Here is a 25963-nt window from a genome sequence, read left to right as displayed (position 1 = left end):
TATCTTTTGATGTATACAATATTTGAAATTGCTCAAAGTGTTAGGAAACTGCTCAAGTTGCATTTATAATTGCTCAAGTATAATTTGGAACAGATCTACTTTCCTTAATTTTTAAATAAATATAAATAATTTGAACAAATTTAACGTTTATATCATAAGACAGGTGAGCGCTGCGGATGCTCATAGACAATGATGGGAAGCCAAAAAAAATTGCGTATATCTATAATATAAAAATGAGTCGCTGAATGTGTCAAAACTCGAGAACGGTTAGACCGATTTCGCTAATTCTTTTTTTAAAATATTCCTTGAAGTACGAGGATGGTTCTTACAGAGAGAAAAATTCTAAAAAAAAAATTTTAAAATTTCCTGAAAAAGTCTAAAAACAACACTTTTCTATACTCCCATACCAAAGATTTGTGATAATACTTAAAAGTCAATTTGAACTTTAATACCATACGATAAAGTTTGTGTTAGGCGATACGAAGTTCGCCGGGTCAGCTAGTTCGTAATAAAAAAGATACTAATTGTTAGATTTTCAATAGCTCAATTCAACTACGTTGTCCTTTTAAATTGCTCACCTTAAACTATTTAATTAAAAATCATTAAGGTCGTTGAAAAAAATTCATTTATTAATATTTTCAAACTCCTATATCTTTGGATCATATCTTTGGATGTATACAATGTTTTATTGTATTATTTATGTATACAATATTTTATTTGTGGGGTAGGTAGTGGAACGCGCAATAAATTTTTGACAAGTTGTTCATTTGACACAAGATTCTTGTGACAAGAACTCTGTCCTCAATCCTGAAGTTTGCAGTTGGTTTGCAGATAAAATTTTATGTTATCAATTTAAATTCTAAGTCAAATTGGCTGTTTGAGACTTTGAGCTATCTAAATGATAAAAATAAATAGTGACTAGTCAACCGTTCAACGTCAGTGTTAATATATGATTATGTAGGCTGCCCGTACATACTATATCATAACAAATCACAATAGTTAGTCATGCTTTTTCACGCAGCTGATATGGTATAACAACTATAAATATGAGTTTCACCACTCAAGGCTATGGAATTTAGTTTGTCGTTATTACTTAAAGCAATCATACGCTTCTCTCCGATCGCTTAAAACGGGCAGCATTTTTTTAAACTTAATAACGCAATACCTTTAGGTACCGGTAACCTTGACTTAAAATTAAAAAAAAAAAAACACGATGTTAAAGAGTGCCTCAAAAGTGACGATAAATACAGGAAATGTGCTAAACCTTATTGATATAAAGAAAAAGGCTGGACAAAATGTGACTGAGGAGGTTAGTTTTATATTATTAAGTTTTTCCTATTACCTAATTACTGTACAATTCTGATTCCATTTACGCCTCATTTTTTATAATACGATTTTATATTGACTTCCATATTATAATTACTTATTAAATATTTTAAAATGTTATCTTTTTTTTGAGTAGAAATGCTCTTTAGTAAAAAAATAAATAAATGTAATTTTATTGTCGGAGTATTATCAGTAGTACTTTAGAAATGTTTTGAATTTGAGTTGCTATGGTTAATTTTTTTTTTTCATTAATCACCTTAAAATTCAAGAAAGCTCATTTTAATTTCATTTAATTTAATTTTAAGTAAGCATGTCTGTAGTAAAAAAACAAATCCAATTTAAAATAAACAGGAGTTTTTCAATTAAATTTTTGTTTCAAAAGTAAATTATCAAAAAATTCTGTTCCAAAATAATATATTGGAATTTATGATTTCGGTTCCATGATTTTTAATGTGCTTGTGTTTTAATTTAATGTTTCATAGCCTATTTTATTGTAGGGTAGCAAATAACTTTAAATATGGTCATATGTTTAGTAAATTAGCTTTTTATCTTTTCTGTGGACAATGTATTCATATTGTAGATTGTTTTTTATACATATCAATGAAATAATTTACTTAGTAATGATTTTCAACTTATACCGTATTGTGCCGTATGCCTTATTGTTATATTTCACAATGTAGAGAAGTCATTATGATCAGTATTTATTCTGACCTTGACATCTTTTCTAAATTTTAACATTGATAAAAGTTTATAGTAAATAAGTTATTAGTAGAATCAATTTTAGAATAAAATAATTTAAAATTAAATCATATATTTTCTAGAATCTATTTTGAGAAAAAAATAATTTTAAATTAAATCATATATTTTCTAAAAATAGTGTTGATCTCAAACAAAAAAAAAAAACTTGAATTTTTATCCACAAGAATAGTACAAAACACATTAGAGATAATTAAAAACTCCTCGTCAGATCTTGCTTAAAATGGAAACTATTGAATAAAAAAGTAATCATCAAAATTGGTATATTCAGTCAGAAGTTATTAGGTAACATCCCCCTTTTTTAAGTAAGTTAGAAATAATCTTTTTTGGTATTAAATTACAACATAGAATCATTTCAGAGCTTACCCTTTAAAAAATGATACAATGCCCATGATAAAAAAAATATGGGGAGTGAAATTGTGTATAATGGAAAACAAAGGGCCTGTTTCATCGGTTGCTATTAACACTATTTGGCAGACTTTTTTTTTATATAACTTGGTCGGCAAACAAGCGTACACCTTACTTGATGGTCAGCGATTACCGTAGCTTATAGATGCCTGCAACAACAGAAGCATTTCAAACGAGTTGTTGATCCTATTCCCAATTTTCCCAGAAGCTCTGGTCACCTTAATCACCATCAGAAACACAATACTGCTTGAAAACAGTATTATTTAGCTGCTGTGATCTTCTGTAAGCTCCTGGTACTACCCCAGTCGGGCTGCTCCATATTTTGAGCAGGAAGTTTCCTGCTCTGCCCTACCTCAGATTAAGATTGTATCCAATGGACAAAAATAGATGATATTTTATTCTTCTTCGACATCCAATTCACTATATTTATGGTATTTTTCTATTCAATATTGTGAATTTAAAAGTTGTAGTTTCTTAATTATGGTGAAACTATTCTACCTCCTGCTGTTTAAGTCTATTAGTAACGCATGTGCAGGATAAACTATCCATAATTTGTGAAACAGTCTTTAAGAGTAATGTTTTACTGCTCAACATCACCTGTGGGAAAGAGATAAATATATTTTTAAATATCAAACAAACAACATATTAGTAGCTTCTATAATTCTTGGGTCTATCTATCTGTTGATTAAAATTTAAACGAGTGAGTTTAAATCATATCTCCAAGAGCATTAATTTGGTTGATACTGTAATTTTATTTATAGTAGAGTGATTCATGCTTTCAGTATTGATTGATTCAGGTTGCAACATTTCACTGCCGAGCATAGACCTCTCTATCCACAAAGAAAGGTTCACTATTGTTTTTCCTGTTATTTCTAAAAAAAAACTTATTTTACTGTAACTATTATTTACTATTTATTCTGTAATTGAAGAGGCAAAGGTTTTAAACCAAACAGCCTTTATAATTCAGTGTTGTGTTTCTGATATAAAATTTTATATTATGATATGTTATCTATTTCTTGCTTACTAGTCCTCATGGCTAAAGATTACTTATATTATTATATCTGTTAATCTTTATTACGAAGTGCATGAAAAGTGTACATTAGGTACTGTAGACAGGAAAAAATTGTCTCTTTCCTTGTCAAACATAAAACTATGAACCAATATTTACAATTCTTTTTAAACGACTTCCAAAAAAGGAGGAGGTTCTCGAGGATTCGACTGTATTTTTTATTAAATGTATATTCCTTCAGAACTTTTGACTGGGTGGACCGATTTCGACGATTTTTTTTAATCGAAAGGTGGTGTGTGTCATTTGGTCCCATTTAAATTTATTTGAGATCTAACAACTACTTTTCGAGTTATATCTAATAATGCGTTTTTACTTGACAATTTTTTCGTCGACCTACGTTGTATTATACCGCATAACTTTTTACTTTAGTTTGGTAACATGATAAGGAAACCAGGATCTGATGATGGGATCCTAGAGAAATCGAGGGAAACTCGAAAATCCGCATAACTTTTTACTGGGTGTACCGATTTTGATAATTTTTAATTTAATCGAAAGCTGATATTTATCATGTGGTCACATTGAAATTTTATCGAGATCTGATAACTACTTTTTGAGTAATCTTTGATAACGCGTAGTTACTTGACAATTTTTTCGTCGATCTACGTTGTATTACTTGTCGATGTAATTGAAGTCGGTTTTTTTTTCGTTTGCGAGCAAATACAATTATAACATTAGAAAAACTCCCGTGACTATGGTTGCTGTAAAGTATCTGAAACGTTGATAACGAAACCGCGATATAGTCCGAAAAAGTTATTTCATTGTAATGAGTGAAATTCGCGTAAACATTAGAAAACAATATTAGAAAACTGATAACATAGGCTATAAAATATCCTGCTTGCACTTATAACCCAAGTAAAAACTATATGTAAAATATATGTCAAACTTTAAAGCATTCTACATGAAACAGGAAAACGGTTGTCTATTACAAAATATTGATAAAAGGCGGGACTAAAGGTGAAAATACACGGTTCAACCAAATTGAATCACTTTGGTTGAATGGAGCAGAAATGAAAGGAATGCTGTTTACACGGTATCTGGAAAATGAACTGTTCAACACATATTCTTCGAAAGATGTCGTCGAATGAGGTCGTACGTTTAGGAGTTGCAATAATATGTGATCATTTAATAAAAGAATTATCGAAAAAGAAGCTAAGGAAACGCCGTCGTTGGTGGGTGCGATCATGGGTATTAAGAAGGCAAGCCTTAGGAGCGTCAAACCGTCTATTGAGAGAAATGGCAGAAGAGGATCCACATGCATACCTCAATCATCTTCGCATGAATGAAGCAAAATTTGATGAACTTTCTACAATGGTTCACCGTTAATTCAGAAAGAAATACTATGATGAGGGATGCTTTGCCCGCAAGAATGAAATTGCAAATCGTGTTCAATTCTTGTGTTTACACATTCATTTCTCATTCATCCGCGTTGAAGATTGAACGCTAAAAGTGAAAATATTGAGCATGTTCAATTCTTTCAACGCCGTAGAACGACAACATTCAATGACATTGAATGATTCACTTATAAGTTTACATGGATCAATTTGGTTGCTTCATCCAAATTGAAAGACAAAAGTGAACCGTGTAATTTCACCTTAAGGCATATCGATTTTATGCATAGTCATACTCAGTAATACAAATAAAAAAAAATTATGCATACTTGCTAAAGAAAATGACGAATAAAGCAATGACGATAAAAAAGGAATGACGCCATCGTTTGGTAAAATAGCTAAATAACTTTATATTGTATCTATGACTTGTTTTGTAACGCAATTTCGTATGAGTGAATAGTAGTTTATGCGACTGTCATATAATGAAGGGTATTAAAACACACGAGTGTGAGTTTATGAAACGAGCGCAGCGAGTTTCATAATAGTAACGAGTGTTTTAATACCCGTGTTATATGCAGTTGCATACACTACTTTATCTTCACTAATGCAATTAATCAAACAACAAGCGTAAAAGCTGACAATAGTTAATTTTCATATAATTTTCTAGATTTTTCTGGCAAAAGATTGTGAGTTAATTTTGTTGCCAATTCTAGAATATCCGGAGGCGTACAAATATCATCGTCGCTATCCATTTTTAACTTTTAATTTATTAAATTAAATTCACGCCTACGTGTATTGTCACAGTGATTTTGCCGCCATTAAAATCTAACCAATGAAAGCGCAGCTGCGCGCATGCGCGCGATGTTATAATGAGATTTTACGATATCGATGTGGATATTATACCATCATGTGAAATTGCTTAAATTGAGTGTTTTGTTGTCTGTGCTATAACAGTAGTAATTATAAGTCAAGTATTGGAAACATAAGTAGAATGTTACAACATTAGTGTAGATAAAATATATTATAATATCAATATTATAATAATTAGTATTTATTTATTTATCTATTATCTGTCAAACGCAAGAACTGTCATCATACGCGTGAACATCGCGTAAAGTTAAAATAATCGTTAATTTGTAATTTTCGTATTTATGAGCGATTTTCTTAAATTTTCAATTCGTCAAAACCTATTTTTTTTTAAAAGATAAAGGTAAGATATCTGATGTAATAAAGGGATATATACATATAATCTGAATCTCGGAAACTGCTCCAATGATTTTCATGAAATTTTATAACTAGGATTAATTTTTAGAAAATGCCGTTTTATCCCTGTTTTTGGCGATGAAAAAATGGCTACAATATCGTTAGAATGCGAAGGTAAATTTCGCAATTATCAATATACCTTGTTGTCATAGCTCAGATGGGAAATCCGAGAAGACCACGATTCAATTTTTTTATTTAAATAACCAGTTCATATTTTTTATTATTACGTCGGTAAAATTAGAAAATATTATTCATATGTATCAATGTGTAATTCGTATTTAAATATGATTTCCAAAAAAAAAAACGATTACTAAAAATACTGAGCTAAGCTCGGTCACTCACAGCCACAGGTACTAATATTATAGATGATATAACACTTAATGATAAATTACGCTTAAAATACTTTGTTAAATCCTTAGGATGATTATACGTTGAAGAAGTAAAATAACTGCTAACATGGGAAAAAAATGCCTTTTTTATGATTATACATATAAAGTATAAGAGCATTTGTTTCAAAATTTATGATTTTATGCAGTCTACTTGAAAAAAAATACTCGTGTATTGATTTGTGGTCTTTGATTATATAATTATTACTAGCTAACCCCGCAAACGTTGTTTTGCAATATATGTTATTCACCCCCTTAATCCCTCCCCCTTATAACTTAGGGGTATGAAAAATAATGTTGTCTGATTCTCAGACCTACCCAATATGCACACAAAATTTCATAAAATCATTCTAAAATTCAATCAATCATTTCAATCAATCATTCAATTCATAAAATCGGTCTAGCCGTTTCGAAGGAGTATTGTAACTAACATTGTGACATGAGAATTTTATATATAAGATTACTTAATAATATATAAATATAGGATGTAGTATAAATAGTAAAATATTTGTATTCATTATTATTGACTGCTTTGGCTTATCGAGGTGATTAACATCGATTCGAACGAATTCTAGAACAGCCTGAAAACAAGTTTACTTTATAGCGAAACGAACCGCCGATGTTTTCATAACATTTCAGAGGCTTAGTCGCGGGGAATGTTTATGTGAATAATATTTTATGATTTTCTACTGAATTATTTATGAGAATTGATGTACTTTATTTGAAGAGCTATATATGTATTTTCTATATGGGCTAAATGGTTTTTCAATATATATTTTTCAAGTGTCTAACCAGTACATCGACCCTATTCTAAATGCCTTTTAAATTTTGGGTTGGAGTAAATGATAAATGGAATTTAAATTCTTTAAACTAAAGTTACTTAGAAGGTGAGAACTCGAAGTGGGCTTGTGTCAATGTCCGATTCTCAATACCCTTTGTTAGAAAATAATGATAAGAAAGAAATAAAGGAAAAAAAAACTTATTTATGCTCATCCTTGTCTTTTAATTATACTTACCACAGTCAGAAAAGTTGAGCAGGAGAGATATTAAATATGAGACTGTCAGATAGCATAGCCAGTATTCTTTGAAAACATCAGTAGAAATAACGTTTTTGTCTCATCAATCATAAAACTTTAAATAAATGTATCGTTTTCAATTTTCAGTTATCAGAAAGCATTAAACTAACCTTATCAGAATGGGGTACACAAAATGGACATCACCTCCAAAATGGCACATCCCACTCGGATAACTCACAAGATTCAGACTACATGGTGGTATCCACATCCGCAACCAACAATGAGGCAGTTGTGAACATAACAAGGCCACACGATGATGTCCACAATAAAATGGCAGAAGAGGAACGGAAGAATCTTAAGATTGGTGTGAAGATATTTATAAATGAAGACAGTACGACAGCACTGACGGAATGTATGGAAAATGGTAAGTAAAATATTAGTAACGAAACTTCCAAGGAGTACCTAATACTCGAATTGAATATTTTTTATTGTCTATTTTTGAGGGAAAACTGCTTATAAATTTCGTCAATCATTCGTTGTCGTTTCAAATAATAATAATAATAATAATAAAAAACAATTAAACTAGGCTGCGAAAGCATTTTTGAATCGTTGTTATCCAATTATTATCATTTAAAAATTCGATTTATTTAAAATGAACCTGCCACCGATTCATAATGTAGATTCTGCAGAGATTAATCGGAAAGTGACTCCACAGTTACTCTTAAAAAAAAATTGTCTATAATTATTTACTTTGTCATGTCTTGCACGAAATACAACGCCACTTAACCGACACACCTTTGTCATAGCCTTGAATCGAATAATACGATTCAGCCCTTGACATCCTACTGTTGACCATAGGCCTCTTTCTCCATGTAGGTGAAGGAGGAAGGATCGAATAATATGCTTATGCTATTAATATTTCTTAATATAATAAATTAATATAGACAAAAATGGTTGACATTTGAAGATTTATTCAAACTCAAAAAAAAAAAAAATACAATAACGTTTTTATATGCTGTTAAATATCAAAAAAAAAAAAAAAAATAGAAACTATTTTTAGAGCTTTGAAACGTAATAGATTATGTCAATGCTACAACTAAACAATATTACGTTTTTTATCAGCAGAATGATAAGTACAGACAAATCAGTGCTACCAACTTAGAAACAATTATTGACTTACATATCTGAACCACGCCCTAATTTATTGCTCAAAGATTGACGGTGATACAGATTAATATGTTTATTAATCGATTCAAATTAGATAAGCTGAAATGAAGGCTATCGGAAGGTCATTTTCAAACTAGTCAAGTCCATTTTTCCGAAATCCTAACTACGATGATATTGAAAGGGGTATTTTTAAAAATAGGGAATCGTTTAAAATCATGTGAGAATGCTATTTTAACACCATTATTTATTATTCATTATTAATTATTATTATCCGTAACAGGTTCGGGTCATACTTTAATTTAAAAAAAAATGCTTAGTCATCTTACGGAAGTTAACTTATCATTTATTAGCTATGATAAGATAATTTGTAATAAACTATTATCGAGTATTTATTTCAATGTCAAGCAATGTAATAATAGACCTCAATCTTTCTTTAGTAGTACTATTTTTTTAATCAGCGAATAATACCCAGTTTTTATTTGATTCAGTATATTTTAAACGCGTAACTTTCGTCCATTTTCGTTTTCGTTTTCGTTGAATGTCGGGTAAAAAAGTATCCTCTAGTTTATATATATATCTCCAGCTATAACATACCAGGCTGTATGCATTATTGTCCGTTGCCTTTCCCAATTGGGGATAAATTTTAAAACAACGACATATAACATACCATCACATAAAATATTCGCATTTATAATATTATTGGATTTTAGCAAAAATACCAAATCATCGTGATGATCAATACATATAATACAAATGCAACGGATCGCTATCTGTACATGAGCAAAGATGTATGAGAAAATTTTTTATTGGAATTTTTATCAACGCAAGTAGCACCCAAAAGAATGATTGTTAGAATTTTTGTCTGTTTTTCTGTTTGTCTGTTTTGCTGTTGCGCGTTTGTAAACGCTAATCTCAGAAACGGCTTATCCGATTTAGATTTGATTTTCACTAATATATTGTGGTAAGCTTCACTCAATATTTAGTGTTTGTTTCATGTCAATCGGTTCATAAATAAAAAAGCTATGCCAATTTAAAGAATCACGTTGAACATGTGAATACCCAAAGGACGGTTTTTATAATCCAAAACAAACAAAAAGATATATTCAAAAAATGCTGTCCAAAGTCACCATACCACGCGGTTGAAGTCGTGACCACAGCTAGTGATAAAATATAATTGTGTAATTTTGATTCTAGACCATGTTAGTAAGTCACAAGTCACAAAAATTGCCAAGTCATGCATATATAAATAATAGTGAGCTCATACTACACGATACATAAATAAACCTGTTAAAACTTTTAACAGAAATGATACTGAACTGCTGAATATATAAACGTAAGTTACTTGCTTTCCGCCGCTGCTGCACCCACGGCTTTTAGTTTCGAGGTTTTCTTCGTTAAAATGTGGCCTGTATCGTTCAGTGCTAATTATATAATTCTCCTGATAAAATGATTTTTAAAATAATTCTAGTAGTTTTTGAGTGAGTTACAAAAAAAATGTGTGAGTTTCGATACACTACTGGAGTTTACTCTTTAAGAAGCGAGAAGAATTCTAGAGTGATGTTTTGTGTACCCTGACATAATTGAGTGCATGTAAGAATTAATTATAAATAAAACGCATTAACATGAATGAAAATACTATACACATAATGTATATATCTATATACAATAAATACTTAGATTATAATTAACTAGAAACATTTAAAACTGAACCTAACGTCATATACATACAGTTTAAATTGCCTTATTGTCAATTATTATGAGGTAATATACTGACGCGATTTTACATAGACATTCATTTTTATACCTTTGTTTATAAATTAATAATAGGATTAATTATTGAATATTATAGCTGTATAAAACTTTCGATTCTTTAATTGTTATGTAGATAAAAAATATGTAATTGATGATAATTTCGTTGATATCATAGCTGTATAAAACTTTCGATTCTTTAATTGTTATGGAGATAAAAAATATGTAATTGATGATAATTTCGTTGATACTAAGTTACTAACCATAATAAATATGTAGAAATATGTAGATTTATACATATTTATTATTTATTGTATGTTGTATAATAACTACATTGTTTGTTTTATTATTATTTTTTTCTATATATTTCCTTATACGTATAAGGAAAAATAATAATAATTAACTACGTCAACAGAACTCAGTTAACTTGCTATTATGTCATGATCCAAAAATAATTATTGTGAAGTTACAGAAATCAAATTAAACCACATTTTTTATATCATTAGGTTGTTGTACACAGGACCACAGGACTTCTGGTTACCTTACCACAGGAACACAACACTGCTTAGCAGTATTGGTCGGTGGTTGAAGGTCGAGGTACTTCCGCAGTCGGACTGCTCCAGATTTTGAGCAGATTGAACAGTTAAATAAAACTTGAAATTTTTGTCTACCTAATAATTTAATAAGAAGTTTGATAGTGAAACCGAAATAAAATGTTATCCGTTGGATACTGCAATGATTTGGGTAACAAATCATAGCGTTTATCAACAAATGGTAAAGCAGTTAATTAGTAACAGTAGTTACTATTATGACAGGCAAGGTTTATCAATCAATTTTATCTAGTCTTGTGTTTTGAAACCATTCATTTGCTTATTTATTATTGAGAATATGATATTAAAATTGATAAATGCAATGTTTTACAATTCCCCCCAGGAGCTCTGGTCACCTTACTCACCAACAGGAACACAACACTGCTTGAAAACAGTATTATTTAGTAGTAATCTTCTGTAAGGTCATGGTACTACCCCAGTCGGGCCGCTCCATATTTTAAGTGGGAAATTTCCTGCTGTACCTCAGTTAAATTTTGATTTAAAAGCCATTAATTTCTTCTCTCTATCGCCGATATTTTAATAACTGACTTCAAAGGAGGAGGAGGAGGTTCCTCAACTCATTTTTTTGTATGTTACCTCGTAACTTTTTACTGGGCGGACCGATTTCGTTGATTTTTAATCGAAAGGTGGTGCGTGTCATGTGTTCCCATTTGAATTTGATTTGATTTTTTAGCATAGCTTATCGTAGCTTTTTACTGGGTGTACTGATTTTAATGATTTTTAATTTAATCGAAAACCGATGTTTATCATGTGGTCACATTTAAAGTTAATCGAGATCTAATTACAACTTTTGGAGTAATCTTTGATAACGCGTATTTACTTGACTATTTTTTCGTCTAAATACGTTGTATTATATACCTCATAAATATTTACTGAGGTGCTTGAAACTTGATGTATACTTTGTTGGTGTTCTATAAATAAATAAATAAATTAATTGAATAATTTTTTGTATATAGATAATAATTATTTATTTGGAAAAAAATAATATTCTGAATAATGACAATTCAAAAGTGTTTTTGGCTTCCGTGAATTAAGAAAAATGTTTATTTTGAAACAATTCGTACATTATACGAATTCAATGATTTAAATTTTGATTTTGAAACAATTCGTACATTTTAAGAATTCAAAGGATTAATAGTTACAACAATTATTTATATTTCTTTTCAGTATTCACAGCCCTGCACACAGAGCGCATAGAAAACGTAATACTGGCCTACAATCCAGATATTATAACACGCGGTGAAAATAGAGATGAAAATAATGCAAAGAGTACTTTTACAAAAGCCTCTCCCATGTCTTTGGGTAGTAATGTTGGTGAGTAACTTATGCATATGACTTTTATCTATATACTTTGTGAAATCTCGAGCATTATTTTGTGGTTGTTATCCAACACATAATGATGTCTGGAATTCCAAATCAACTTCCGCTTTCCTTGCCTAATGGGTATGGGCAACTTCAAAAGCAGAATGAATCGGAATATTCTTGACGCCTGTATATAAAAATGTCGAATTCTCTCCAAGCTGTTCTATCATTTAACTCATTTTTTGGTATCGTCATGAGAAAATTGCATTTTACAAAACAAGTATACTGCATTCTTCAAGTTAGATCTTGTCTGCATTTTATCAGGCACGCCTATAATCGTCTGTTAGCTTATGTCACAAAAACCAAATTTGGAATGTCAATAATGTATCCAAATGTAACTTGGTATTCGTCAGTGTGTTGGACATTTATTATATTTGTACACTGAAATATTAGTTATTGATTTTAGAACAACGTAAACTTTGTTATCTAAGCAAAAGGTAGTTAAATTACGACTCGTCCATCCGCTCTAGATTAGGTAGAACAGGAAACAAGAGACGCAAACTCAGCGTCTGGTCGGTCCCCTCCCCCTGACGTCCGTTGGGCCGAGACTGTATCGGTAAAATAGAGACATTAAAGCCTCCAAATCGGTTACATGTCTTTCATTTTATTTTATTTAAATTAAGTTAGTTAATAGTAAATTAATATAAATTGTTTCCAAACGCTCGAAACCAAAAGTAGGTACTCTTTTAACATTTTTATAATTTACATAATGATATATTATTTATTATTGATATTTTTATCGGCATTGTCTCACAAGGCATATATCAATCATATTACAAAGTTAATTATTATTGTTTATATACATATATTCTCTTTTTCAGATTTATTATTGTAAGAAATAGTCGATTTTTTATTTTTATTTTGTAATGGAATTTTTTTTTTCTAATATTAATCCAGGACGTGTGTCCAGCACAGAAATAGAAGCGGACAACGAGGCAGATGCAAGAAAATGCGAAGCTATTCTACCCGGTATTAAAATTTTATGGGCGGTGCTTGAAGATTATGTCAAAGAAGGTACGTACATGAATAAATGAGTAAATAAATATTTATTTATTGAAGCAAAACTTCCTTTCGCACGCTTGACTTGGGAGCTGGTGAATGCGTGACGAGAGTGTTACGAAAAGTATTATCGGGTGAGGCGAACGGAAATTGAGAGAGAAATATAAGGTAATGAAGATAGAAAGAGAGAGAGTTACGACGGTTAAATTTGATTTCAGTCGTGTGGTGTAACGGTCACACGTTCTTTAATTTAACTATAACAACCAGTAGCTAATACAGTAAAACTAACTAATACTAAATATGAAATGAAGTATCTGGATAGATTATGCAAGTAAATTGTTATATATGTTTTAAATTAACCTCATTACCTACCTACATACTTGGTCATTAGTTCATAAGATCTGGGCATAAGGGATTGTATGTTTCTGGCTCTTATACACAGGATTGTGTCATATTCTACTGGAGACCGGTAACCGTGACGTGCTTATGTATTTGTTTGCTATTTATTTAATTTTGCTGTAAAAGACCATTAGGTTTATACTGCAAGCAAAGAACTTTTTACTAAAAATCTCTTTAAATCTGGTTTAGTCTAACCACCACAGTTCTACAGTCGGTAAAGGTTATTGAGGGAATTGGAGGAAATACCGTGTTCAAAATTTGGAATAGCTGCAATGGGAAAAAATTCCATAAGATTACAGCTTGAAGTAACGTTGTGTTCCTATGGTGAGTAAGTTAGTAGAGCTGGTTAGGTTCAGGGTCGACAACACGCTTGCGGTGCTTCTGGTATTTCAGGCGTCTATAGACTACGGTAATAATTATAATGATAAATACTCTTTGTTGTACACCACAAAGAAAAATTACAAAAAAAGTGATAAAAACAATGAAAGATATACAAAGGCGGTCGCTGCGTGGAAAAAATCGCTAAGAGCGATTTCTTCCAGACAACTTTTGGGCATAGGACATTGCGAAAAAACAAAAGCGGTAGGGAAAGGTACAACGGTATTCGATTACCATCAGGTGGATTGTGCAATTGTTTGCCAACTTTGTAACAAAATAGATGTCTCAGAATGTCTTCCAAAACATGCTGTTATAAATTATATTTTCTGTAAAAGAGGTAAAATTTACGCTGCCGCTTTTAAATATTAAATGAATTTAAACACAGCTAGCTGTTCTACTGGTTGTTTAATTTTTGCCATATTTAACAAAATGTGTTTATCTCAGGTCGCGTCCAACAGCTCGGTGTGGCAGATGTGGGTGGTGGTTGTCTACGGAAGCTCCACGCGTGGGCAAGAGTGAAGCCCACCATCGCGCAGATCAACCTCGCCTCCTGCTGTGTGGTTCCACCCTCCCTACACGCCTTTTGCAAGGCCAATGACGTCCAGCTCTTGACGCATGCTGACCCACCAGGTATTATTACTCTTTAAATATCTTGCATATCACTCACTTACTATATGTGTGAAAGAGACGCGGCTACGAAGATTGAACATTGTGCTGCCTTTTTCCCATCTTCAAAATATTGTACACATATTTTTCTATTTTTTTTTAAGATGTTTTGGATTTTTTTTGTAGGACTATTGTGGAAAACAAGCGTATTAGTAGCGTGTTGTAGCATTAGGTGGGCAGGAAAAAAAATTGTACAAAAGGCGATCATTATTAATAGTGCGACCTAATCCAGATTTCTTTTTTTTATGTAACTATTTCGACAAACACGATTGTAAGCGATTACCGTAGCTTATAGCCGTCTGCAACACTAGATCGCATTTATAGCATCGCAAGTGCGTTGCCGACTCCATTCCCATTTCCCTTCAGGAAATCTGGTCACCTTACTCACCAACAGGAACACAGCAGTGCTTGAAAACAGTGCTAATGAGCTGCGATTTTTTGTAAGGTCGAGGTTCTACGTTCTAAGTCGGGCTGCTCCATATTTTGACCAAGAAATTTCCTGATGTGCCCTACCTCGGTAAAAATATGTATATGTACATCCAATAAGGACATTTTATACATAGGAAAAAGTATACAAAAGATATATCTTAATGTCTTGTTCCCAATAGTGCACTATCATCCAAATAATATTTAAGGAAAAGGCAAAAGACACGAAATTAATAATTTTCTTTATATTTCTTTCAGATCTTCTATCCCTAGCAGCAGTAAAAACCCTTTCCGATGCAGGCATAGGGTGCAATAACCTGGACTGGTGTGCAAGATACCAAGTACATATAAAATGTAGGGGAGTACTCGCCCTCAAGGGCTACGTATGTAAAGCTACACTGCAAAATAAAAATAAATAATACTGTGTTAATTTAATTATTTAATATTATATAAATAAATTATTAATCGTGATTATTGTATTACTTTCTTGTATAAATTTTTAAGCTTTTAACGTAACTGCAACATTTTTACTTATACCGTGATTGAGACGTTTGCAACGTTGCAAAATACTAGAAGATTTAAAATGATAATTAAGGTAAGTCCCGTATAAGTAACAATGTTGTTTTCTTATAGGTAAGTTTGATACTTTCATGGTGTTGCCATGCAATAATATATAACGTCAAATATTCTAAATTGATGAAAATTGATTTATTTATATTTTTTAAATTTTAATGAAACTTAAAACTATGATTTATATGTAAAAATACCGTGAATATGGCACTTTTAATAGAACTATGATAAATATCCTATTTTATATACGTATAAAATTATAGTGATTTGTATAAACCTTAATGCTTGAAGATCCATGAAATTTGTTAGGTGACAAGAAAGAACAGTGAGTGATAATTATGTAAATATATTGATTATATGAAGTTTTAAAATGAAGTATTGACAACTAGTGTTAACAAAACACGGCGTTGGAAAACCTGTTAATCGGTTATTATATTATAAATTTTAATGTTGTGTAAAACTAAAAACGAAAAAAAAAGTAAAAAAAAGTTTTAAATAGTACTTAAAACATTCGCATTTAAAAATATATAAATGACTTGTGTTAAAAAATTGATGCGTCGAATTTAGAAATTTACTATATATATGGTTAATTGTATTACATTTACATTAGACTATTTTTGCTTGTGTATTGTATAAAATGTTGCCATAACACAAAATAAGTAAGAATAATTTAGCTCTTATACTACAGCTGACCGTCATTATGTTTCGATTTTATTTTATTATAAAGGAATGGTCTATGGTACGAATATCAAAAGTATTTTACTTAATGCTGTTACTTATTTTTATAGATGTAAAATAAAACATTGCTTTGCACAATTCATTATTTTTTTCTCGTAATCTCACTTTAGTGCATATTAATTAAAATTATCGCCATAGATATTGAGTCCTGAACTTTAACCTACGCTGAAACGAATTTGGTTTTTTTTTTGGTTGGAAGTATGGGAAAATGTTACGGTAATCATATTATCGTTCAATGATTGTTCAGTTGCACTTAGCGATGTTAATATGACTCGTGTGCCTTTCGTGATCCTTTTACTTACTGGGGTGCTAAACCTTTGGTTATATTTAGTGCCTCTATTAATAACTTATAGTTTTACTTATTGTTTTTACTAATGACGAAATACCTACCAATAATATTAAAATAATTCGAAATAATATATTTATATAATGAGCACTAAATACTTTTTATTTATTTTAATAAAGAACAACTATTTTCTATTTGTGTCTACTGCACGATGCGCATACTGTCCTCATTGTCACCGAAGGATCAATATCCGTGCCGATACCTATGCAATGAAATATGTAATTATGCTAACAATTTACTTTTTTTGTATAATGAACACTTAAATGTTTTGACATGGTGCTTGTTTTAAAACTATAAAATGAACTACAGTGCTAATTTAAAATTGATATGTGATAAATATTAATTCACTAGGTGTTTGAGTGTAACTAAACTTTCATAAATAAATAGTATTATATTTTTATTATTTTTTCCTTCCCTTTCAGGTACATAATTAATTTTTTCATTTTTTTGAAAATTATAATTCATAATATTAAGTTAAAAATTAAATAAGTGTATATTACATTACATTCCTTAAACTGTTATGTACACAACTAAAAACTAACAATAACTACAAACTGTGTAGTCGACCCAGTTTTTAGTTCTTGTTACAGTTTAATTAAATCTATACTAACATTATGAAGCTGAAGAGTTTGTTTGTTTGTTTGAACGCGCGAATCTCATGAACCACTGGTCCTATTTGAAAAATTCTTTCAGTGTCACAAAGCCCATTTATCGAGAAATGCTATAGGCTATATAACATCGCGCTAAGACCAATAGGAGCGGAGCACCGATGGATAATGTTTCAAAATCGGGGGTATTTTCCCTATTCCACGTGGACGAAGTCGCGGGCAGAAGCTAGTAATAACTATAACTAAACAGCGAAGCAAAATTCATCTTTTTATTTCTATGAGTGAAGTGAAATACAAGGCTATTTAATATTGCAAATTACACATAGAAAAAGTCATGTGCTAACAACGACATATAAAGAGCATTATATCATAACAACAAGTTTAATTAATATTTACCAAAGGTTAAAACCCGCAGAACAAAATGCAACCAACATGGTTGCAGATTTTGGCATGTCTAGTTTATTCTACGTAGCAGGCGAAATAAACTTCGTAATATACTGCTTCTAAAATTGGAAGCCAATTTACTGATAAACGAATTTTACAACAGTGTTCATTATGTATGAAATTATTTTTATACAAAAACGACTGATTCACGTCGACAAATAATAAAATGAGAAAATCGTTAACGTCACTACGTTCGTCGAAAAAATAGTTATTTAAATATGCATTATTAGGAGTAACTGAAAATTTTATGTTGTGAATGTCAAAATGTCGTCAGATCTCGTTCAAATTTAAATGGGACCGTATTGCAAACGGCAGCCTTGATTTAAAAAAGTACAGTCTAATTGAGATCCCCCTCCTTTTTTGAAGTCGGCTAAAAGTATTGCTTATCTGTAATATTGTGGCAATTCTAAACAAAGGGAACAGTAGTAACATTTGTTATGTTAATTATAAGCTGTAAGTTTTTTTAGTTTAGTTAAATATGCCTATAATAATTGTGTTTGCTCGCAAACGAAAAAAAAAACCGACTTCAATTACATCGACAAGTAATACAACGTAGATCGACGAAAAAATAGTTAAGCAACTACGCGTTATCAAAGATTACTCAAAAAGTAGTTATCAGATCTCGATAAAATTTATATGTGACCACATGATAAACATCAGCTTTCGATTAAATTAAAAATTACCAAAAAATTACCCGGTCAAAAGTTCTGATGTAACATACATAAAAAAAAAAAAAAAAAAATACAGTCGAATTGAAAACCTCCTCCTTTTTTGGAAGTCGGTTAAAAAGTTAAATGTAACCTTCAGGTTAAAACAAATATTGATAAAAATTATAACACAACACACAAACTGCTGCAAAATTTCTGAAAAATTATACCGTATTTAATTGTGTTGTAGGTACTGTTACTGTATTATTTTTAAGGAATGTTGTTGATTACCTTTCGAGGGCTTGTTGTTTAAATACATCAGGTGTCAAGGTTAAAATAAACAAATAAATAATAAATATCTTATAACACACATGGTCATCTGTTCCTAAGGTAAGCAACTTAATGCTTGTGTTATAGGTAACAACCGACTGATATAACTAAATATTTTTTTGATAAATATGCATAAAAATAATACCTAATGTAAACACAAATATTACACCCAGACTCAGGCGGGAATCGAACTCGCAACCCGCGGAACAGCAAGCAGGGCCACTTCAAACTGCGCCAACGGGCTAGTTAAAATCAGTTATTGAGACAAGTATTTATTTGTGGTAAGATACCAAGGATTGAAATAAAACCCTATCATATATTGTTTTCTAATGTTTACGCGAATTTCACTCTATAATGAAATAACTTTTTAACCGACTTCCAAAAAAGGAGGAGGTTCTCAATTCGACTGTATTTTTTTTTTTTAATGTATGTTACATCAAAACTTTTGACCGTGTGGACCGATTTCGACAATTTTTTTTTAATCGAAAGGTGGTGTTTGTCAATTGGTCCCATTTAAATTTATTTGAGATCTAACAACTACTTTTCGAGTTATATCTAATAATGCGTTTTTACTCGACTATGTTTTCGTCGACCTACGTTGTATTATACCGCATAACTTTCTACTGAATGTACCGATTTTGATAATCCCTTTTTTGTTGGAAAGGAGATATCTCTAGTTTAGTACCATGATAAGGAAACCAGGATCTGATGATGGGATCCCACAGAAATCGAGGGAAACTCTTGAAAATCCGCAATAACTTTTTACTGGGTGTACCGATTTTAATAATTTTTAATTTAATCGAAAGCTGATGTTTGTCATGTGGTCACATATAAATTTTATTGAGATCTGATAACTACTTTTTGAGTAATCTTTGATAACGCGTAGTTACTTGACTATTTTTTTCGTCGATCTACGTTGCATTACTCGTCGATGTAATTGAAGTCGGTTTTTTTTTTTCGTTTGCGAGCAAACACAATTATTCAGATTATTATTATTATCGCACTCTTAAAAAACGATGTAAGTAGCGAAATTTAATAATAGATAATAAACGATTATTAACTATTATTAAACTACTAATAGGGACAAAGTTTTACGTGTATGGCGTTTTAGAAAGTAACTAACTATTAACAGCCACACACAGTCAAGCAATAAATCTTTGTTACATTTAAAATTAAGATTTTAGCAACCTTTCGTAATCAATGGAAATTAGTTTTTTTCGAATAGATGAAATTTTTTATCTGTGGGTACACTACAGTTTAAATACTTTTTTCCACTAGTCTGGATGTTTTGAATAAAAATACCATTGAGATCTTTAAGTTTTTTAGATTTCCTTATTTTTCAGCTATGAAATGCTTAAAATAACATTACTTATACACATCAAGTTGTAGATTTAAATAATAAGCCCAGTGATAAACTTTAAAAACAAAAAATAGTATTATGATAATACAAAGCAGGTGTGTCACATCTAATTAATACAAGACAGTTAATTCAACTGTTTAGATGCACGCCGCTAAGATCATATAAAATTTTATTTAAGAAGCTTGAATAAAAATAATTGTTTTTTCTTCTTCTGGAAATGGAAAAATACCAACATCAATTACATCGATAAGTAATGCATCATATATAGTGAAAGAATAGTCAAGTAAATACGCGTTATCAATGATTACTCAAAAAGTACTTGTCAGATGTCACTCAAATTTAAATGGGACTGTAAACAAGCACCACCTTTCACCCCTTAAAATGAATAATCGAAATCGATCCACCCAGTGAAAACTTCTTATGTAACATAGGTACGTAAAAAATAGTCGAATTGAGAACCTCCTCCTTGTTTTACGTCGTTTAAAAACAAAGTTCAGAAAACATTCATTGGAATTATATAATTTTCATCCGTTATGAATTTTAATACTAAAAAATTCAATAAAAATGTTTTAAGGATCAATACTTTTACCGTTAAATCTAATTCAAAAACAATTAGCTTAAGACCTACTCAATTTCACTTTGGTAAATGTGTGTTCGCGTAAAATTAGTACAATAGGAGATGCTAAATATTGAATAACTAGCTGGAGGTACCCTGCGCGCATTGCTATGTTTTTTTTTTTTTTTAATATTTAATTTTTGTTTGTACCAACTCAGAAACCTTTGTGAGCTCATGCACAACACTGCTGAATATCATTTACGATTCTATAAAGTACATACAGACAAATATTCATTTTTACATATAGATAATATATAAATACTAAGTTTGTTTTAGTGTCACATATATACTAATATTATGAAGCTGAAAATATTGTTTCTTTGTGTTTGTGCTAATCTCAGGGACTACTTGATTAGAATTTAAAAAAAAATCCTTTACTGAGAAAGGCTATAGCCATTTTTTTCACATATTAACGCGAACGAAATCGCAAAGCGCTGTTAGAAATAAATATAAAAACACTTAACACACTAACACACACACAACATTTGTCAAAAATTTCTAAAGGCCTTATTAAGATTTTAGCTTAAATGATGTATTTTCAAAAGTATAGTTATGGAAGATTAAATTTAATATTTGATTGTTAAATTGTTAATATGCATAGGGTTACGGAACCATAAAATTGGATATCCTAATATTGTATAAAACCAATAAATTGCATAAACATCTACAGAGCTACAGACCACCCTTGAAATGTGAATTAAACGTCAATTTATATTCGTAAGCGGCGACGAGAAGCGACGAAATAAAGCGAATAACTTTATAATAGTATAAAATAAAAAGGGGTTAGCAGTAACCGGATATTGCCTTCCGTGGCGACCCTTGGCTTCCGGTGAGTTTTTTTATGATAGCAATTGTGGATTCTGTCATCGCTTTTATTGCATTCGAGTTGGATCAGGTGCAAGATATATGGTTTTTGCTTGATACGTTTTACGTTTAGAGTCAATTTTACTTTCTATGAAGGGAATAAGGTAGAGTGTTAGAACGTTTTATATTTCCAGATGATACGGTATTTCGGTCGGAATTTGGTCGTTCAAATTTGAAATCGTTCTTTTTTCTAACAATACATGTACATTGTAAGCGTAATATTACTTGCCATATTATATATCATATTAAACTTTACGCGTCGTAAAATAGTTTATTAAAATTTTAAACATTAAAAATATTTATTAGGAACGTATTATAAATACATGTAAATGGTTATTACCCATATTTTTAACATTTTGGCTGTTTTTGTGGTGTAGTATACTTGTACGTACTGTTTTCGTTTATTGAACACAAATGTTCAAAACACAACAAAACATTTCTTTAGCTTTTATTACCATATCCATTCTTCACCCCTTATATTCTCGCTATATTTACGGATACAGAAAAAAACATTCGGCGTCTTCATCAGTAGGACGTGCAGTCTCATTTGTCGTTTTTACAGCGTCGGACGAGTCTGTATTGCTTCCAGCCGGCCTAGCATGCATACAACGAGATATCTCTTGACGAGAGAGAGAGATTATGTCTACATCGAGTATTTTCTCGATTACCCTAACATGCGCACTACGAGAGACAAAATTCTCTTCCGAAGACTTCGCCTTGTCGAGTAGAGAAACATTATCAACCATAATCACAACTGAATATCATTCTTATTTCTTATGTCGTAAAGTTGAATTTACAAGGTTATTGACCAATCGTGCCAAACCGGGATGAGCCAACGTTTGTATAATTTCAAACGAGTGACACATGTTTTATTTAACAATGTTCTCGGCCTTTTGGCTAAGATAAAAAGTGTATATATCTAATTTAAAAAATCTAATATGGAAAATAAAACGGCGTAAGTAAATGAATTTAATTATATATGTAAAACAATATGCTCGTGTTGTGCTTTATATCTTGTCGCACATTAGATAATTGTAATTCTATCACGCATTGTTTTTTTTTTTTTTAATTTTTAAAATATTTTGAATTTTTGAATTTTTTTTTTTTTTTGATTATTGATTTTACTTTTATTCTATTTAATTTTATTTTTAGTTATTGATTTTTTTAATATAATTTTGTTTTGTTTTTTATTCTGAATGTTGTCTTGTCTTGTTGTACTAACCCAATATGGACTTATACTTTGGTCTGAAATAAAGTATTATTATTATTATTATTATTTAGAATAAGAAGCAACAGGGCGCAAATACGTTTTTTGTGTCATTATATAGCACACTTCACTCGACTTTTCGCATTTCCCGCTCTTCGTATACCGAAATTATATAATTATAATAGGGAAACGCCATGGTATACAAAAAATAGGCACCCGGTTTTATTTATTTTTTATTTATCGTCTTTCTCGTCGATAATATTGAAGACGAGAAGTTTCTCTTCCTAAAACGACAAAATTCGACAAAATTACGATGTCATGTTAGCTTCCGTAGAGATAAATATCACAGATCACTAAAATTTAATGATTATCTCTTCTATGACGTAACGAGAAGAGTATCGCGTGCACGCATGTTAGCTACTGTAGACATAGAGAGATAATACGAGAAAAGGGGTAGACAAAATTTTGTCGTGACGCGCATGCTAGGCCTGCAGATATACAGACTCGGATGAGTCACTGCCGGTCATATCTCTCTTGTTTGTCTTTTATTTTCTTCTATAAGATACACAATATATGGGCGGAGTAGATCGTCGAGATCAAAGTATAGGCTGCTACCGCATTAGCATAAATAAAAAAAATGGTATTATTTTGATGTGTGGATGTTGGTGGTGTATATATGTTCTTTAGATGTAATAAAAATTTCTTTACAACCTCTGTAACAGTTATTTTATTAATATTACCCTTTAAATTAATTGCAATTTAAAAAACCCCCTTAATGTGTATACATTTTCGAATATTCCAAATTCTCCCATTCAATGTTCCTAATTAACAACCCAATGGTCTTACCTAAAATTCTATGTCAAACAAACTCAAACTAACTCTATAAAACAATAAGATAATATATTGCTTAACTGTTTGCAATAAACATTTTATTTTATTTATCACAGAAAATAAATAGCTACCTATTTATTGATCGAAACCTTTATATAGAAAATAGTTTAGGTTTTCCACCTATTTGGTCAATTATTTCTTAAATCAAATACCTAGGAAATAATTTGTACTGGCCAAATAGAAGTTTGCCGCGGTCTGGGCTTTGTATTTGAATATTTTGTGTTTCCGGACCCCCGAGACAGGACTCAATCCTATAAGGGGCCGTAGAGCGCGAGGCGTTTATTTATTAAATGATTTATTTGAATATCAAAATACATGCACATGAGGTAATCGAATTATCGAACGTTGCACAATAGAGAGTTGTTTTGAAAGCGGGAAATTGCTCGGAGACAATTTCGGCGAGATCTGCGCGCACGCTTCACTGTCGCCGGTAGCGTCACCATAAACATTATGCAAACTTATATAATAAAAAAGTTGTTAGCTACTCTCTTTATTTTGAATTAAAAATATAAAAAAACCTAAAACATTTATTCTGTTCCATTTTTCCGTATTGTGCGAGCATCAATTGTTTTATTTATATGACATTTCAGAATAGTCACAAACTTTTGGAGTTTCTACACGACATTTTTCTTCGCATCTCTGTGCGAGTAAAAGAGAAAAAAAGAGATTTTAAACAGATTCCTGGTACTGCTATTTATTTAAAAAAAAAGAAAAAACTAAAAAAGCACATTCTTACCATTTAGATAAGTTTTTACTTTTGTCTTTTATTACAGTTTTACGTCCATAATCCTTATTCAATACTAGTTTTGCGAGCATTATTATTATTATTATTATTATTATTAAACGGATCTGGAATTTCCTTACATTAGTAAGTACGTTAGAAACAAATAAACTGTTCAACGGAGGTTTCACATAATATTTATGAAAACATAGCGTAAATATAATTAGTTACTTGATATTTGAATAACTAATTAAATAGTCATAAACCCTTCCACTATTCCTCGCAACCTGTAACTATCTTTAAACATTACTTAAATTATATTTGTGGTAACAATAAAGTGTAACTAATAAGAAGTGCGTGTGACAGCTCCAACTTGCGACTGGAGTTTACTCCTTAAGGACCTGACCGTGATATTTAAAAATATGTTTATCTCTTCCTCGTAAGACAATAATCAATCTGAGGGACTGTCAGCGTCACTACTTCACAGGATCTCACCCCGCAGTATTTTTATACTACGGGCCATTTATCGTTTCTTAATGAGTAAACTTCAATAATACTTTCAAGCCTATATTTTGCTGACGGTACACACCCTGCGCCCGCGCATCAGAGCTTTAGTTCAGCGCGTGCGTTTGTCACCGTGAAATTGTCGCACTCTTGCTTTCTCGTGACGTGACGTCCTTTCGCTTTAATTGTCATGATCATTATTGTCATTGCGGAGGTGACTGACCTAGGCAATGTCATTAATGCATTCCGCTATGATATGAGACAGATAGCCATTTGAATAGCGTTTTGAATTGCAATTGAATTATTGAAGTTAATCCAAATAATACAGGCCAAATCATTGATGTAGATTATTCTAGATCTTAGACAAGGATTTAGAATAATTGTTTTTAAAATGAAAAATATAAATTGTAAGCTCCGTCTTCAAATTTATCACAATGCTTATTTACTTTAATAACCTCTTGAAGAATTTCAAGCTTGAATAAACAAGTATAAATATTATTTAGCATTATTATTAAGTAAGGGTATTATTTAGCTGTTTAAATGAAACATAACATTTTCATCATTTCAGCCTATTACAGTCCACTGCTGGACATAGGCCTCCACAAGTTCGCGCCAAAAATGGAGTGAACTCATGTGTTTTGCCCATAGTCACCATGTATATTTCAAAGCCAGCAGTGGGATGGCTATCCCGCCATCGGTCAGCTTTTTAAGTTCCAAGGTGGTAGTGGAACTGTGTTATCCCTTAGTTGCCTCTTACGACACCCACAGGAAGAGAAGGGGTGGCTATATTCTTTACCATAACAATACC

The 25963-nt window shown here is 31.0% G+C and overlaps 1 protein-coding gene across 2 annotated transcripts; it reads left to right on the top strand.

Annotated features, from left to right (window-relative positions):
• Window positions 1-771: 771 nt before the first annotated feature.
• On the top strand, window positions 772-17363 carry LOC123665553 (glutamate--cysteine ligase regulatory subunit). Of its 2 annotated transcripts, XM_045599840.1 has the most exons (7): window positions 782-819; window positions 1172-1309; window positions 7700-7976; window positions 12247-12393; window positions 13339-13455; window positions 14662-14847; window positions 15568-17363. In XM_045599840.1, the coding sequence occupies exons 2-7, from the start codon at window positions 1214-1216 to the stop codon at window positions 15726-15728; spliced, it is 984 nt and encodes a 327-aa protein (XP_045455796.1). In that variant the 5' UTR covers window positions 782-819; window positions 1172-1213; the 3' UTR covers window positions 15729-17363. The 2 variants fall into 2 exon arrangements, with proteins under 2 accessions (XP_045455795.1, XP_045455796.1); XM_045599839.1 differs by having other exon boundaries at window positions 772-1309.
• The last annotated feature ends 8600 nt before the right edge of the window (window positions 17364-25963 follow it).

The sequence above is a fragment of the Melitaea cinxia genome, chromosome 24 (genome assembly GCF_905220565.1).
Source record: "Melitaea cinxia chromosome 24, ilMelCinx1.1, whole genome shotgun sequence".
NCBI classification, from domain to species: domain Eukaryota; kingdom Metazoa; phylum Arthropoda; class Insecta; order Lepidoptera; family Nymphalidae; genus Melitaea; species Melitaea cinxia.
The sequence above is the reverse complement of the archived record's forward strand: the minus strand, read 5'-3'. Positions and strand labels throughout refer to the sequence as shown.

Coding starts and splice junctions, on each gene's coding strand:
- LOC123665553 (XM_045599839.1), top strand. CDS start 1,214: ATGTTAAAGAGTGCCTCAAAAGTGACGATAAATACAGGAAATGTGCTA. Junction 7,977..12,246: donor GACGGAATGTATGGAAAATG/GTAAGTAAAATA, acceptor ATTTCTTTTCAG/TATTCACAGCCCTGCACACA. Junction 13,456..14,661: donor TGAAGATTATGTCAAAGAAG/GTACGTACATGA, acceptor TGTTTATCTCAG/GTCGCGTCCAACAGCTCGGT.